Source organism: Leucopleurus acutus (assembly GCF_964270905.1).
Source record: "Leucopleurus acutus genome assembly, chromosome: X".
Taxonomy (NCBI): Eukaryota; Metazoa; Chordata; class Mammalia; order Artiodactyla; family Delphinidae; genus Leucopleurus; species Leucopleurus acutus.
This window is the reverse complement of record NC_139148.1, coordinates 96629843-96647725: the sequence shown is the minus strand read 5'-3', so window position 1 is coordinate 96647725 and position 17883 is coordinate 96629843. Positions and strand designations below refer to the sequence as shown.

The window sequence follows — 17883 nt, the reverse complement described above, 5'->3', positions numbered from 1 at the left end:
CACATACGTCAAACCGGCCCTTTTCTTCCTGCGCCATGCAAACTTGAACCCAGAAAGTATAATGGCTTGTCTAACTCATTGCCCAGACAATTCTTTAATCACTGTACCTGGGGCTACTTACATCCACCTGACACACAGTTGCATCCTGATTTCCAGGGATCAGTCCAGCCTCCAGACAAGGGAATCCATAGTCTAAGAGCTCAGCATCAACTTGCCAGGCTGGTGACCATACTCTGCCCTTGGCCGCCCGTGCAAGAGACTGAACTTTCTCCTTGTTCTTTGGGAACTGACTCCCTCCGCCTTGTCCCTCACTCCTGGGAACCCGTATTCCCCTACACATTTAAATCCCTGCAAATCTAGTTAATTCAGCCTAGTTACCTTACCCGCCATCTTTTGTCTGGGCTTGTCCTGTTCCATTCTGATAGACGCAAGGATTTAAAAACAAGCGCCGGGGAATGGGCAGGTGTAATCATTCAGAGAAGGTAGTAAGCCAAGACTGTGCCAGGCCAAGCTTGGCAATTGTGCTGCATACCTGAGGGGAGCGACAGGGCACAGATACCATCTTCCCAGAGGCATGCGGCATGAGGGTAGTTACATGTCTGTCTGGCTGCTCTGTCTGCTGTTGTTTCATGACATTTTCTATGAAACCCAGTTGGTAGGGTGAATGGAAGATAGCTCTTGCTAATCACTTTCTAATCTAAACTAGGTCAAGTAGGATAAAAGTCTAGAAGATGAGCATAAGCTCTGGTGTCTGCTTCTACCTGCTCCTATTTCTTTCTTTTTTTCTGTGTCACAAACCTTCTCCTTCCTTCCTACCCGCCATCAGAAAGTTGTCATAAGCAGGAGTCCCAGAAGCAAATCATGTAAAAAAGGAAGAGCAATGTAGCAAAAACTGAAAACAAGCCAAAACACACGTAGACTTTGGAATCAGAGAGACGTGTGTTCAAATCCTGACTTTGCTACCCCTAACTGGAGCGAGCCTCTATTTCCCAAACAGAAATTAGAATACGACTAGATGAGGCTGTGTGTGTGTGTGTGTGAGAGAGAGAGAGCGAGAGAGCGAGAGCGAGAGCGAGAGCGAGTGAGAGAGAGAGAGAGAGAGAGAGAGAGAGAGAGAGAGAATGGAAAGAGAGAAAAGAGTGCCTAGCTTATCACAGACACACAATAAGCATTATTATCCTGGTTTTTATTGATAAGACTGATAAGACAGCCTAGGAGATTGAAAAGTTCCTGATGTACCTTGCTGTAGAGGGGAAAAAGTGAACTGCACAATGAGAAGAAAGAAATAAAAGGATTTGGACTATGAATAAATAAAGGGTGGCAGCAGTGAGGCAGTGCTGTGGTTCTGAGGAGGGAAATGAGAGAGACGAGTAAAAGAGGGCAAAGACTCCCCCAGTACAATCTCAAATTGCAGCTGAGAACTGGAACATCAGAGACAGGAACTAAAGATGTTTAGCAAAGCAGAGTAAAGGAAAATGAGGGCTATCAAACCGGTGTTATTTCCAGTCACTCTCAAAATGAACTGTGACAGCTTTCCATGTGGATTTGCCAATCCAAGGCTATGCACAGTTCGTCAAACCCTATTTTCATCTTTCCCTGCTACTTCTTTTACGTGACATTTATACGAATTGGCTTCAGAATTCAAATCAAATGGCGCCCTCCCAGATTTTTTTTCCCACAGAACCCATAGAAGAAATGCATATGAGAATATATTTTTATGTAGTCTGCTCCTTCAGCTTGTAAGGAATTGACATTTGCCTGTACGTGTCTATATTTTCTCATTTCTCTATGTCCATCTTTGGGTTTGATTCCATCAGGGAAGTCTGGGAAAGTGTCTACGTTTTTTTCAACAATTAAATTAATTGTAGTTAAATTGTGAAAAGCTGATTTTCCAAATGCTTATTGAATGTTGATGACAAAATTAAATCCTTTATTTATAAGCAACTTAAGATTGATCTGGGGATGGATTGATTGGGGGAGTGGCAGTGAAACATATATAAACATATACAGACATACAGAGAATAGAGAGAGGTATACATGGAATATGTATTTATGTATTCCCCGTAAAGTTTGCGGATGAGTTACAGAGAATATTGATAAAAGAACTAGAAATTGCAAAAGAAACCTGTATGTGCAGATCTATGGCCAATAAGTGGAAACTGACTCCCATACAGATAAGCTTTGGTTAATAACTTTCCACATTTTGCCAAGACCAGTGGGCTCATTCTCAGACAAGAAGCTAGATGAGAGGGTAGGTGAAAAAGACAGCTTTCACACTGGAAGTATAGTAGCCATCCTTTTGTAGCGTGGCTGACAAATGCTGGGAAACTAGGATCTGTTGTTGCCGAAAGGTACAGTGACCATGTGGACCAACATGACAGCGCTTACCTGGGGATGCCTACATCGGTTAGACTTCCTGGCTGGGGTCAGGGGTCTTTTGGAAGACGTTCATTATGTCAGCTGACACTGATCCCAAAGATTGCTCTCCATCTTGAATACTAGGGGCCAGGTCCTGTTTGGAGACCCCCAGGCACTCCTTCCTTTTCCTGCAGAGTAAATGACTCCTTTGCCTCACTGTGGCTTCACAGACTCTTGCCTTTTCCAAAGTGCCTCTTTTATTCACCAGAAAGCCTAGTGCCCTGGCAGAGCCTAGCTCCCCCAGTCTGTGTGCTGTTTGGCACAGGTCATGTTCCTCCTTGCGTGGCTTGCATGGTACGTGCACATCACGCTCACTCTTGCCTGGCCTCTAGGCCTCTATCTTCTCCCGATCCCTTCTCTCCCTCCCCAGTGCTTTAATTTAAGCCGTCACCGCCTCACACCTGGACTAATGCATTGTCTTCTAACCAGCCTCTTTGCTTCTACCTTTAACCATTCCACACACACACACCACCTCACCAGTCTTCCCCCTGCATCTGGAGTCATAGTTTTTAAGTGCAAATTTGATGGTATCGCTCCCAGATTTCTTTCACACATCAAACCCAGACTTCACAAAAGGCCCCCAGGGTCTGGTGTTTATCCTCAGCTCCAGTCTCATCTCTCAGAATTCACTGCTGGCATCCTACGCTTGAGCCATTTGGAGCTATTTGCACTCCTGTAAACATGCTGTATTCTTTCACACCACCATGTCTTTGCCCCTGCTGGCGTAATTCTGAAGTCTGGAATACCCTTTCTATCCTCTCTGCCTAACCAGCTCCAATTCATTGTCTCGATGGCTTTATTGAGATACAACAAACAGTTCACTCATTTAAAATGGACAATTCACTGGATTTTAGTTTAGCCATAGAGTTGTGCAACAGTCACCACTATTTAATGCCAGAACATTTTCATCCCCTCAAAGAAACTCTGTACCTATTAGCAGACCTCTCCATCCTGCCCTACCTAATTCCTCCTTGCCCCCTGCTGGCCAGCCCCTGGCAACCGTTGATCTACTTTCTGTCTCTATGGATTTGTCTATTCCAGAGGCACCTCTCAAGACTTTTTTCAGGTGTTGCCTCCTAGTCCCCTGATTTCAAAGCCTCTCCACTGGGCTCCAATAATACCCCTTGTATGGCTCTGTCATAGCACTTATTCCCACTGTATTCTTACCTGCCACCCCACTGGAAGTGACTTACTCATCTCTGAAACCTCAACGTCTAATACTTGGCTTCGCTTAGAGAAAGTACTCTGTAGCTACTGGCCAACTGAATGAATGACTTCCAGGAAGCCCTGACAGGGAGAAAGGCCCCTCAGTGAGTGGGTTAGAGATGAGTGAATACACAGGCAAGGCCAGACGGTGGATTCCTAGTGCCCATATTTCAGCTCACTTGCACTTGGATAAACTCATCAACCACCACACTGATGTCTCTTTCATCTCTACAGTTGATACGCAGGTTCCAGAACCTAGGGAAACATTACCATAAGTGGTGCAGAGAAAGTATATCCTCAGGAAATACTCATGATACACCAGTTTAAGCTTTACCTGTGGGACTAACAGCAACACCCCCAGGCCATCTTCCTGCTTAACTTTTTCAATGTCCTTCCACCCCCCTCCTGTCGTCCCTTCCTTCTTTCTCTTCTCCTCCCCCCACCCCACCAACACCCTTGGGATATTTGCCCTTATTTTTTTTGCAGTACGCGGGCCTCTCACTGTTGTGGCCTCTCCCGTTGTGGAGCACAGGCTCCGGATGCGCAGGCTCAGCGGCCACGGCTCACGGGCCCAGCCGCTCCGCGGCATGTGGGATCTTCCCGGACCGGGGCACGAACCCGTGTCCCCTGCATCGGCAGGCGGACTCTCAACCACTGCGCCACCAGGGAAGCCCTGCCCTTATTTTTAAAGCACATTTCAGAATATCTGATGAACAATGTAGGTCCTTAGATTTTAAAAGAGATTAACTTTAGATGAGATGTCTGAACATGAATCCCCTTTGAAAGCTGCTAATTGTTCTATTTCAGTGCACCACATTTCTTTACACGATTGGATCTTTAAAAAATCTAGTCAGCAAGGGAATTATAAGACAATTTTGCAAACACAGTGGAATATGGAGATGTTAAATACTAAACCATCTCATTTTCAGCATTTTACTGACTAGAGACAAATGCGGGTGCACCCTGACTCTGGCTACCGTCATCCTTTTTCTGTCTCTAAGCCTTTCTCCCGATTTCAAACTTCCTCCTTCTTCTCGTCCCCAAGAATCTTTGTCTCCTGTCTCATCTCCTCCATTCCTGATCTTCTCTCCCTCTTTCTCGATTCTCTCCTCTGCCCATTTTGCTGCAGGTACCTCCCTTTATGTTTCGCACTCTGTTTCTCCTCTACTTTCTTTTTCATTCTTCTTCCTAATTAGCTCCCTCTCTCTTTTTTTTCCCTTCTGTTCTTTGCACCCGGAATGAAGTAGGGAAGAGAGAGTGGGAGGAAAGATGAGCAGGAAAAGAGAGGGGGGAGAGAGATAGACAATGGGGCTGTCCTGCAGCTGCCACATCATCTGTCACCAAAGGGGATGTGCCCTGGTTCAAATCACCCATATTTCTTCCCCTTTAAGGTAAGGCAGCATAATCTCTTTGTGCCTCAATTTTGTCTAACATACAAAATTGAAACAAAGTAATATGTTCCCAGACTACCTCCCAGAGATGTTGCTAGGGTCAAACTTGGGAATGAATATGAAAAAGATTTGAAAAGAACCAGACCCCTGTAATTGGAAGCACACGGGGGAATGGGTGGGTGGATTACCGCCTTGCACTGTATGGGGATCTAATTAACTGAGCATTGCAGTTCTTGCCTTTCTGAGGAATGTGTTTCTTTTCACCTTTGTTCTACTCAGTCACATCACTTGGTTGTCTGTATAGCTCGTTTGAATGTTCTTAGTGTCTTCGGAGGGGAAGGATAACGTGTTCCTTTGTATGCTGTTGATTTTTATCCCCTTCCTTTTCTCTTGCCTTGGGCTAGCAAACGGAACCTCCAGCAGCCAGCTCTCTACCCCCAAGTCTAAGCAGTCTCCCATCTCTACGCCCACCAGTCCTGGCAGCCTCCGGAAGCACAAGGTATTATGTCTCTTATACCTTACTAAACCCCTTTGCACTTGGACATTTTGGAATGGCTGGTGAGGGTTTTCTCTTCCGTCTACCTCAGCAGCACATCCAGGCCAGAATTTCCCTTTGTCTGGTCCATTAGCTTGAAGTGCTGGGAATCCCAGCAGGGGCTAAGCTTCCAGTCACTTTTATTTATTCTTCTGACCCCCAGTTTATTTAGTTCTGGTTATATTTAACCAAAACGAAGAGGTATGAAGGGCCCAAATAACCATTCTGAGCTAATAGTGTCACCAAATGATGGCTCAGGGGCTGAGTTGGGCACTTGTCCCTGCAGTTCAGGGGCACAGCAAAGAGGGCATTGAGGGCAACTTATGGCCCCAGGCTCCAATAAATGACATAAAGAAAGTTAGCCCTAAGCTACTCCCTTTAGATTCACAGGACATCAAAGTATGAACAGGCCCTAGTTTCATTGTATATTCTTCATTACCAGGCAGATTCTGGTACAGTGTAGGAAGAGAGGGCATATATACATTGCATTGGCCCTGGGCACCCTTTACACCTCTAAGTCATCCCCAATAAATATACCATTAAAATAATAGAGGTGTAGAAATTCTCTACCCCCGCTTTCCAAATTGATTCCCACCCGGAAATCTCTTCTGTATCAAAAATCTGGAGTGGCCATTGCCTTCAACCTCATCTCTGAGGCCATGTGAATGTGGTTTCTGCTCTGATTACCACACCCTAGAGCAGCTTCCTCTAGGATTCTCTTGTCTTCTCCCAGCTCACAAGACTTGGCGAGAGATGGAGAAAGGCAAAAAGCCACCAATGTGGCCAACTCCATCACAGAACCATAGAGGGTAAGAGCTACAAGAGATCTGAGATGGAGATAAATTCGTTTCATTTGATTCTCTCAATAATCTTGTGAGATTGATGTTTTCCAGACAAGAAAATTGAAACCCAGAATGAAGTTACCTACTGGGGTGACATAGCTAGGTAGCAGCAGATGTAAGACTGGCACCCAGGTTGCTACCAGTGGTTTGCTGGAGCCAGTTCACACGAGCTCCTGAGAGCTGATTGTGTGCATCGCTTCCCAACTCTGTGTTCGGTGACATCGTGTTGGTACCTAGAGCTCAGCCATGATGGGAATATTTATTTACACCATAGAATTCAGCAAATACTACAAATCAAGGTTGTTGTTTTCTCCCACAGGAAGTCGGTTGTTACAGATTTAACAGCACAGCGCTGCCTGACACCTATTTTCATTTCCTTTTCTCTACATCAGGATTTTTAATTTCCTGGTTAACTTGACCATTACCTGCTCCATCATTCCTAATGCCCATTCCATTCCTTTAATGACTTCTTTACCTTCTGGTACTGACCCTGACCAGAACCTTCGAATTGTTCTGTTGAGCTATTTGGTTTCCCCAAAGGAAGATCTGCTGAACTGTCTGTGTAACCAACGGTACCCAGAGATTGTGAGATGGATGAAAATTGCTTTTGCAGTCAGCTTTCAGTGATTCTTCTGAGCAGCAAACCTTGTTAGTGTGGACATTCCAAGACGAGGAGTAGCCTACTTCAGTTGTTCTACTGTCCACACAGAACCTCCTGGGGATGCTCCACTGTTTCTTACTGTGTCTTTGCTCTATGCATTTCTGCCCATACTTTCCTTCTGGGAAGTGTGACCTACCCCAGCTCCTTCCACCAGTACTTTCTCCAAAGGGCTGAGGGCAGCCTGGGCATTTATTTGGTCTGCACACTTGAGTCCTTCCGCTTTGTAATTGACATGTTCAGTTCATTTAGGCTGAGGCCCCACCACCCGTAAGCCCATTGAGGTGAGTGCATTGTTAAACCGTTTCATCTGGTTGGGTTTGCAGGCTGTGTGTGTGTGTGTGTGTGTGTGTGTGTGGTTGTTTGTTTTGTTTTGTTTTGTTCTTGTTTTGGACTCAGTTCTAAAAACGAATTTCACCATTGAAGAACCAGAACAAGCTACAGGTGGCAGCCTTGTCAGAGCCTATTTTCTTTGTATCATTGAGTTTTCAGTGTATCATTTTATTTTTCAAATTACCCATTTTTAATGGCAGTTAAGCAAACAAACATTAAATAATAAATTATATAATTTTCTAGAGCAAACTTTAAAAAACATTTGGATTTTGGTATAATTTTCACTAAGTTTTTACTTTTTTTTTTTTTTGCGGTACGCGGGCCTCTCACTGCTGTGGCCTCCCCCGCCGCGGAGCACAGGCTTCAGACGCGCAGGCCCAGCGGCCACGGCTCACGGGCCCAGCCGCTCCGCGGCATGCGGGATCCTCCCGGACCAGGGCACGTACCCGCGTCCCCTGCATCAGCAGGCGGACTCCCAACCACTGCACCACCAGGGAAGTCCCCTACTTTTTACTTCGATGTTTCAAATTTACAGTTGTAAGATTGTAGTACAAAGAACTTCTGTATACTTTTTATAAAGATTCACCAGTTGTTTATTTTTTTCCCTTTTACTTTATTTTTTGTGTTTCTCTCTCCACACACACACACACACACACACACACACACACACACACTTTACTAAATTTTTTAACCATTCGAAATTGTTTAAGACATCATGCCCTTTAACCTCTAAATACTTCAGTAGGTATTTCCTAAGAATAAGGACATTTTCTTTCATAACCATAGTACAATTATAAAATCAGGAAGTTTGCACTGATTCAGTACTGTTATATACTCTGCCGTCCATATTCAAATATTATCCATTGCCCCAAGAGCGTTATTTTTTTCTGGTCCAGGATCCAATCTAGGATCACACATTGCCTTCAGTGGTCATGTCTCTTTAGTCTTCTTTGATCTAGAAAAGTTCTTGAGTCTTTTAAAAAATCTTCAAGACAGTATATTGTAGAAATGAAGAGCACAGGCTAGTTGTTTGGTAAAATGTCCTTCAATTTAGGTTTGTCTGATGTTCCCTTGTGGTTAACAGATTGTGCATTTGGGACAAGAAATGTCATAGAAGTGATGTTGCATCTCACTCAGTGCATCCTATCAGGAGGCAGTAGCCTCATGCTTATACCACCAATGATGGAGGATGAACTGGTTTTTCTGAATAAGCTAAAAAGTGTGTTGTGACCTTGGCTCAGTCCCCCTGGGGCTCCGGCTCAGCTTCTTGCTCCTCCTTTCACAAAGTTACTTGAGCCTTAGCACCATCGAGGTCCTTGGGCAGTGGGCCTAAGCAGATATCACCTGAACTTCCATCCAAGTGGACCTGAAAGGTGTGAGTCATGGTGGAGACAGGAAGCAGGTGGCTGAGGCCATGACTTTCCTCCTGCACAATTGGAAACAAACGTGAAGTCCCAGCATCCCTTTGGTAAATTTTGACGATTGTGACAGGGCCCTAAGCTATAATCAGCCTCTTGGCTTCTCCTCTTAAGCAACTCATGGAGAATCCTTTTTAATGCAGCTGCGATGAGGTTAGCCAAAGTCCGCATACTCAAGTGCTGCAATATGGACACGAAGTAAATCCTTGTATAGTTAATGAGAACAACATTTTGCATTTTCATACTGCTTTATCTTTCTGCATAGCCGTTTTCTCATTTACCCTAGCGATAACCCTGTGAAAGAGATAGGGCAGGTTAGCATTTCCATTTTACAGATGAGAAAAAGGAGGTGATGAGGTTAAAGACAACCCCAGTATGATTCAACAATTCAGAGAAGGCACCATATTAAAGATGTTCAAAATGCCTAGAAACACAGGGCCGCTTTTTCATTTATTAAATTTTTTTTTCCAGATTAGTGATTGCCCTCATGGCTTTAAATTTGGAGGCATTTCGCTTGCCAAGCTGCCTGGAGATTGAAGGAAAATATATTTGACATATTATTTGAAAGCATAACTAACATTATTTAAATATACATTTCCCTCTGTGTTTCCAGACTTTTTTTTTTCTGTCATCCTGTAGCTGCTTAGAGAGATATTTTGATGAATAAAGCAGGGTCCTGAAACTTACATCACAGACACCACTCTAAGTGGATTTTGGTAGTGTAATCAAGAGCGAAAAAAGAACTGCAGGAGCACACAAAGGAGGGTAGGAAAGACGTCGGACTGTGGGAGGGTGGGAGACACGAAAGCTTTATAGACTAGGTGACATTTAAGTGGGACCTTGAAGCCTGGGTAGGCTTTTGATGGCTGGTGAAGAGAGCGGGCATTCCAGCTTTTAAAAAAATCAGCAAGAACAAAGCCACACCATCAGAAAAGCACAGGGCACATTTGGGAAAAAGTAAACCCAAACTAGAAGCCAGGTTTCTCAAAACTTCTCTCTGACTTCCTTTGGACTATAAGCTTCTTGGACCAGAGACCAAGTTTTTGTTTTCTCTAACGCAATAGTATCGCCAGCACAGCTGTATTTGTTACAAACATTTTGTTCTGTAGGGCTCCAGGGGACCAAGCAAATGAATTTCAGGTGCAAATTATTTGTATTGTTAAGCAATATGTGTGTTTCTGTATTTATACATATCAATCAACAAAAACAGAATGTTGGGATAATTCCTTTTCCTGAACATTGTTCTACACATACAAGAAGATATATTTTGAATACTAAATAAATTGATGGAGGACAGAAGTACGGAAGTTCATACCTAGGCCTAGTCCTCTGGATTTTCTCCATAGCCTGTGCCTCACCCCACCCATTCCAAGTCACAGCAGCTGCAAGTGGAGTCACCTCCCAATTCTACTCCCAGGCCTGTCCCCTCTTCCTCTGAGATAACAGTCTGGAACAGTCTTTCTCGGATAATTATTTCCACTAACCAACCAGCTACCCTGAAGGATCTGTTACATGAATGACTCAGAACAGGGGTGAATGCTGAAGCCCAGTGGTTCAGTGCGGTGGGACCCAAAGTGGCTTCCATAATGAAAAGGCCCTTGTGTGCTGCCTGAAAAATGCCCAGGGAGTTCACTAACTTGGTAGTGCCTGCCTCCTTTCCCTTGCTTTGGTATAACTAGAGAAAAACAAAATGTAATGATCCAAGTTATATTTTATAGAATTTTAGGGCTAGAAGGAAACTTAAAGATGTTATAGTCTATATCTTCCTCAATTTTCAGATACAGAAGCAAAGACCCTGAAAGGGGAAGTTAGGCTTAGGACCTAGGTCTCCTGGCTCTTAATCCTGTGCTGTTTCTATTGCAGTGGACTTGCATTATGTGTAAGTTTAACTTATGGAATTCATCACTGGTCACAATATAGTCATAGAGCAAAACTGCTACAAAACCGCCTCTTACGTTTCTACACATCATTATTTACTGACTATTACTGTATACACTATGCACCAATACATGCATATTGCTATATAGGGTTACCTGCTCAGGAATCATATAAACAGTATTCAGAACCTATCTATGAAACAGAAACAGAATCAGGGACATAGAGAACAGACTGGTGGTTGCCAAGGGGGAGGGGGAGTGGAAGAGGGTAGGAGTGGGAGTCTGGGATTAGCAGATGCAAACTGGTGTATATAGAATGGATAAACAACAAGCTCCTGCTGTATAGCACAGGGAACTATATTCAATATGCTGTGATAAACCATAATGGAAAAGAATATGAAAAAGAATATATATGTATAACTGAGTCACTTTGCTGTATAGCAGAAATTAACACAACATTGTAAATCAACTATACTTCAATTAAAAAAATTTAAAAAGTATTCAATGTAAAAGATTTTCAAAAGTACTATTTTTAAAATAACATTGAGATAAAACTCACCTTTTCTAAAGCGCGTAGTTTAGTGGTTTTTAGAATAATCATAAAGCTGTGCAAGAATGTATTCATCACCTTTGAAAGAAATCCTATGCCCATCAGTAGTCACAGCCTCTTCCCCCTCCACCCACCCCCCTGGCAACCACTAATTTACTCTCTGTTTCTGTGAGTTAGCATATTCTGAACATTTCATATAAATTTTCCTCCGAACACTGCTTTAGCTGCATCCCATAACTCTTGGTATATTGTTTTTCATTTTCCTTTATCTCAAAGTATTTTCTAATTTCCTTTGTGATTTCTTCTTCGACCCATTGATTATTTAGCAATGTGCTGTTTAATTTCCACATATTTGTGAATTTCCCAAATATCTTTCTGTTATTACTTCCTAATTTAATTCCACTGTAGTTGAAGAACATACTTTGTATGATTTAAATCCTTTCAGATTTATTGAGACTTGTTTTATGGCCTAACATATGATCTGTCATGTAGAACATTACATGGGACCTTGAGAAGAATGTGTATTCTGCTGTTGTTGGATGGAGTAGATTAGATGTGTAATTATTTGTAGTGCCTGTCATTCAAGTCTTCTCTTTCCTTGTTGGTCTTCTGCCTAGCTATTCTATCCATTACTGAAGGTGGGGTATTGAAGTTTTTGACCATTATAGTTGAATTGTTTATTCCTCACTTCAATTCAGTCATTTCGTGCTTCATGTATTTTGCTGCTCTGTTGTTAAGGCACAGATATGTTTTAATTGTTATATTTTATCATTATGAAATGTCCTTCTTTGTCTCTAGTAACAAGTTTTGTCTTAAAATCTATTTTTTCTGATATTAGTATAGCCACTCCAGTTCTCTTTTGGTTACTAACTGCATGGTAAATCTTTTTCATCATTTTACTTTCAACCTATTTATGGTTTTGAATGTAAATTATGTCTCAAACAGCATAGAGCTGAATGTTTTTAAATCCATTCTGCCAATCTCTGCCTTTTCCTTTGAGTGCTTAATCTACTTACGTTTAATGTAATTATTGGTAAATTAGGAATTACATCTGCCATTTGCTATTTTCTATATGTCTTACGTCTTCTTTTTGTCCCTTCACTCCTGTATTTCTGCCCTTTTTATCTTAGATATTTTTCCAGTATACCATTTTAATTCCCTTGTTGTATTTTTTACTAATTTTATTTCGAGTTATTTCTTAGTGGTTGCCCTGGGGATTACAATTAACATTTCAACATAATCTACTTTGGATTAATAGCAACTTAATTTCAACTTTATATAAAATTTTTGCTATTGTATTGCTATATCTCTGTTCCTCCCCCCCTTTGTGCTCCTATTCACATACAAATTACATCTTCATGCATAATAAGTCCATCAACACATCTTGATAATTACTAGTCCACGCAGTTGTCTTTTGAATTGGATAATAGAAGAAAAGAGTTAGAAAAATTAATTTATAATTTCTTTTGTATTGACCTATGTATTTACCTTTACCAGTGTTCTTTATTTCTTATGTGGATTGCTGTCTACTGTCCTTTCATTTCTCCCTGAAGGATTCTCTTTAGTATTTCTTATAGGACGTGTCTGCTAGCTCTGTCTTTGTTCATCTGGGAATGTGTTGATTTCTCCTTCATTCTTGAAGGATAATTTTCCTAGATTTCCTTAAATGCTTTGATCCAATAAGTCTCCCAGCCTTTGCTGAAGGGCTGTGTGTGTGTGTGTGTGTGTGTGTGTGTGTGTGTGTGTGTGTGTGTGTGTTGGAGCCTGATTTCAATGCTCCGTCAGGCAGCTTGCCTCAGGCTTCGCTTGCTGTTTGCACAGGGCCTCAAGGCCAACCAGAGGTGAGAGATTAGGAACTTCTCAGGTCTTTTCTGAGAATATACCCAGTCCTGACCATGTGCCTGGCCTTAGAGATTCCTGGGAATATTTTCAGAACTTTTCAAAGGCCCCTATGGACATGAATTCTCCAGCTTTTCCTTTTAAGGTTTTGAGCAGCTTCATTTGCCCCAACTGTTTCCCCCGCGTTAGGCAGCTGTGATTTTAAACAATTGCAGCTGATTAATGCTCCCTGAAAAGGCTGTTCACAGTGAGTGTGCTCTGAGTCAGGTCAAATAAAGAAGAGCCCCACAAGTGGGAGCTACCAGACAAGTCAAATAGTGACAGTTCTCTGGGAATAGGGCATTTGGGGGAGCTCCAAGCCTATTCTGCATCCTCCAGTGGCTGCTAGGTTTTTTTCAGAGACTGTAGTTGTGAGGCTGTTGGTTTTCAGAGATACCCTGGAGCTGGGGAGAGGGAGAATAGAAATAGGGCAAGTTAAAGCACCCCAAATTTCGGTATTCTTACTGAGATTAGGCCATTTTTCTTGAATAAACATTTTTTGGATTGTTGCAAGCCTTTGGTTAATTTCCAGAGTTCTGAAAAAGTTGCTTTTGACAGTTTTTTCCAGTGTTACTTGTATTTATGTAGGAGTAGATTTTCAGAGTCTTTCTCCACTATTCTTGAAGTCGAGAGCTCAAAGATACTTTGACTATGTTCAATTTTCACTTTACTTAATTTATGGAGAACTGAATGCCTTCAGAGATGCAACTCCATTGTATGCCACTTTGCCTCAATTCAATTTTATGTGTGTTTTTTATTGTCCTCCTGTTGTTTCCTCAGTGTTGTACTTCCTACCTGTTTATCAGTTTTCTAAGCAATGTTGTTTGGTAGTTTAGAGCAAGAGTACCAAATCATGTGTATGGCCTGGTCGTTTTGGATGGCCCCCTGAAGTAAAAAATGTTTCTTACATCTTTAAAGCATTGTAAAAGAAACAAAACCCAAACAAACAAACTGTGTGACAGAGACCATATGTGACCAGCAAAGAGAGCCTAAAATATTTACTATCTATCCCCTTACAGAGCAAGTTTTCCAACCCCTGATTTACAGTGTAGGGATTATGGGTTGGTGAGAAATGTATCTATAGTTGCCTTTGTTGTGTTTTTTAATGAATCAGTCTTTCTTCAAGAGTCCTCAGAGCTGGTAGAGACCTTACAGATTGTACATTCTGTATTTTCTTGATGAAGAAACCAATACTCAAAGACTTATTCAATGTCACAGTACTACTTAACCAGGAGTAAGACCTCAAGTTTCTGAATACACTTTACTTCTCTTTCCATTCTAAGCGGCCTAACAGACATCCTGCCCCTTCTTTCTCAGCAAAAAGCATTCTGTGTTAGATAAGTAAGTCCCTCTCCTCCCCATTCTTGTCCCCCTTCCTCATCTTCACTTTTTCCTTTACCTCAAGGAGAAGCTGCATTCTCTAATTTTCTTGGGCTATCTGCTACTGAAGTTCTCTGTTTCCATTACCAAAGAGAGTCTCTTAAATATCCAGAGACTTGACCCTAACATTTCCAGTTTCCTTTAGTATTTTGCTGATAATGTAAATGAAAACAGGGGTTCTCAAACTGTGTTTCATTTGGGGATGGGTGAGATTCTGCCTCCCCCATGTCTGGTTCAACCAAAACAACTACACTTTTATTTATTTCATGTATTTGGCTTCCAAGAAAACTTTCATTTGAATAGAGAATTTAAAAGAGAAGCGAGAGAGAGATGGAGAGAGAGATTTGAAAAGCTCTGATTTAGACAATGGGTGAAATAAGTCCAGGAGTAATCACAAGGATCTCCAAATAGAGCTCTGGGAACGGTGGGAAAAAAACAATGCCATATCATCCCATCTCCCCAAGACATAGACAAGGCTTGGGGCAGTATTGGAGCCATGAATCCTAATTCCTGGTGGGAACTGGAAGCATTAAGAAATAAATTGGACTTAGGTGATGGGGTACATTTTCTGGGTTAGCCACTTGTTCAGGGCCTGGCAGCTCTCTGGGGGCCTGAAATGAACCCATAACTGATATACATCCACAACTGATTTTTGACAAAGGTACAAAAGTCAATCAGTGGAAGAAAGATAGCTTTTTCAATAAATGGTGCTGGAGCAATTAGATGTCCCTAGGCAAAAAAATGACCCCTAACCCAAACCTCATATCTTATGTAAAAATTAACTCAAAAATGGATTATAGATGTAAATGTAAAGCATTTAGAAAGGAAACATAGGAGGAAATCTTCTGATCTTTGGCTAGGCCAAGAGTTCTTAGATTTGACAACAAAAGTGCAACCCATAAAAGAAAAAAATGATAAATTGGATAAATTGGACCTCATCAAAATTTAAAACTTTTGCTCTGTCAGAGACCATGCAAAAGTTATGAAAAGACAAGCTACAGACTGCAAGCCACATATCTAACCAAAGCCATATATAGAATATGAAAATAACTGTTAAAACTCAACAATAAGAAAAATCCAATTAGAAAATGAATAAAAGACATGAAGAAACATTTCTGAGGAATTGTTTCTTCAGTTGAACTCAGGAGGAATTATAGATGTCAACTATGCACATGAAAAGATGTTTAACGTCATAGTCATCAGAGAAATGCAAATTAAAACCACAATGAAGGGCTTCCCTGGTGGCGCAGTGGTTGGGAGTCCGCCTGCCGATGCATGGGATGCGGGTTCGTGCCCTGGTCCAGGAGGATCCCACATGCCGCGGAGCGGCTGGGCCCGTGAGCCATGGCCGCTGAGGCTGCGTGTCCGGAGCCTGTGCTCCGCAACGGGAGAGGCCACAGCAGTGAGAGGCCCACGTACTGCGAAAAAAAAAAACAACCACAATGAGGTATCACTACAAATCCACAAGACTGGCTAAAATAAAAAGTAGTGAAAACACCAAATACTGGTGAGGATGTGAATAAACTGGATCACTAATACTTTTCTGGTGAGAATATAAATGGTACAGTCGCTCTGGAAAACATATGGCAGTCCTTACAAAACTAAACATGCAATAATACACAACTTAGAAGTTGTACTCTTGAGCATTTATCCCAGAGAAGTGAAAACTATGTTAACCGAAAAACCTGTACATGGATGTTTATAGCTGTGTTATTTGTAATAGCCTAAAATTGGAATCATCCCACATGCCCGTCAACCGATGAATGGTTAAACAGACTGTGGTACATCCACACTATGGAATATTGCTCGGCAATATGAAGGAGTGAACTACTGTTAAAGGCAGCAGCTTGATGAATCTCCAGGGAATTACGCTGATGGGAAAGGCCAATCCCCAAAAGTAACATACTGTATGATTCCATTTGTATAACATCTGAAATGACAAAATGGTAGAGGTGGAAAACAGAATATTGGTTGCCAAGGCTTAGGGATGGGGTAGGGGTGGATGTAGCTATAAAGGGGTAGCACGAGGGAGCCCTTTGGTAAGGCTACAGTTCTGTATCTCGACTGTGATGATGGTCACACAAATATACACATATGGTAAAGTCCCATAGGACAACACTACACTACACACACACACACACACACACACACACACACACACACGAGTGCGTGGAAAACTGCAGATGTTACCACTGGGGGAAACTGAATGAAAGGTACATTGTACGAGGCTACCTCCCTGTACTTCAACTTCCTGTGAATCTGTAATTATTTCAAAATAAAAATTATAGAAAATATTAGTTTTTTTAAAAGCATCCATATAATCTTGCCCATTCCAGAGCCCAAAATGTTAAGAAAAGGAGAGTTAACTTTATCTCTTATCTTCTTACAGGACCTGTACCTGCCTCTGTCCTTGGATGACTCAGACTCACTTGGTGATTCCATGTGAAGGAGGAGAATGTTCAGAGTCCAGAGTACAAGCTTACCGTTACAATAGGGTACTTCTGCTCAAGTGTCCAACAGGGCTATTGGTGCTTTCAAGTTTTTATTTTGTTGTTGTTGTTGTTACTTTTAAAAACACACTGTAATATGTTGGGTTTATTTTCCTGTGATTTGTCATCTGGGCCACTGATCCACAGTTACCAATTATAAGAGATAGATTGATAACCATCCTTTGGGGTAACTTTCCAAGGATGCGAAATGTGCTAGTCCATGACCTTTCTATTGAATACTTAGGCGCCTGCATTATTTTTCCCCGTCTCACTTTGCTCATACATGACAGTCTTCCTTCTGTAGAAAGTTGTTTACATACATGGCACTTAAGATGTGTGTGTGGGGGAAGAAAACTCATTGGCAAATCCAAGAGTGACAAATACAAGTGCCCCTTGTCTCCCCATCTCAAGAATGCTGGAGGATCCTTGGAAGACGGCAAGGCAGCTCCCCAGCCTGGCTCTTCACTCCCGACTGAACCCCCAGTTTGTTGTTTAGCGCCAATTCTGGCTGTCAAGGGGGAGAGAGAAACACCAGCAACTTGTCATTCTGACACCAGATGCTTAGGACCCCGGTGCAGGGCTACCTTAAAGAAACCAGGCAAAATTGGAAAACACTGTAGACATTTCAGTAGTGTTTATACAGCACAGTGAATTCCTTGTCAACATCTCCACTGGGGCAATTTAGAATCAATAAGCAATTAATAAGAGTTGGGGGTGAGCGGCTTCCATATACCTGATTCCTCTAGGAGGCTGTCTAACACAAACCGTACGGTATCCATCTATCTCTGTTCTATTGAATGCCTTGTCAACAGCTAACACTGAAAACACTGTGAGAATTTGTTTTCAGGTCTGACACCTTTCGGTCGCTTTTTATAGCAAGAAACCAATATCCTTTTTATAAAACCTCG

The 17883-nt window shown here is 42.0% G+C and overlaps 1 protein-coding gene across 2 annotated transcripts in view; it reads left to right on the top strand.

The window, feature by feature from the left end:
- Nucleotides 1–16963, top strand: part of DCX (doublecortin) — a 109749-nt gene extending 92786 nt beyond the window's left edge. For both annotated transcript variants that reach the window (XM_082864940.1, XM_082864941.1), the window contains exons 5-6: nt 5420–5514; nt 16876–16963. In XM_082864940.1, coding sequence (XP_082721066.1) covers nt 5420–5514; nt 16876–16932 — 152 coding nt within the window. In that variant the 3' untranslated portion in view covers nt 16933–16963. The remainder of the gene's footprint in view (nt 1–5419; nt 5515–16875) is intronic.
- Nucleotides 16964–17883: the final 920 nt, after the last annotated feature.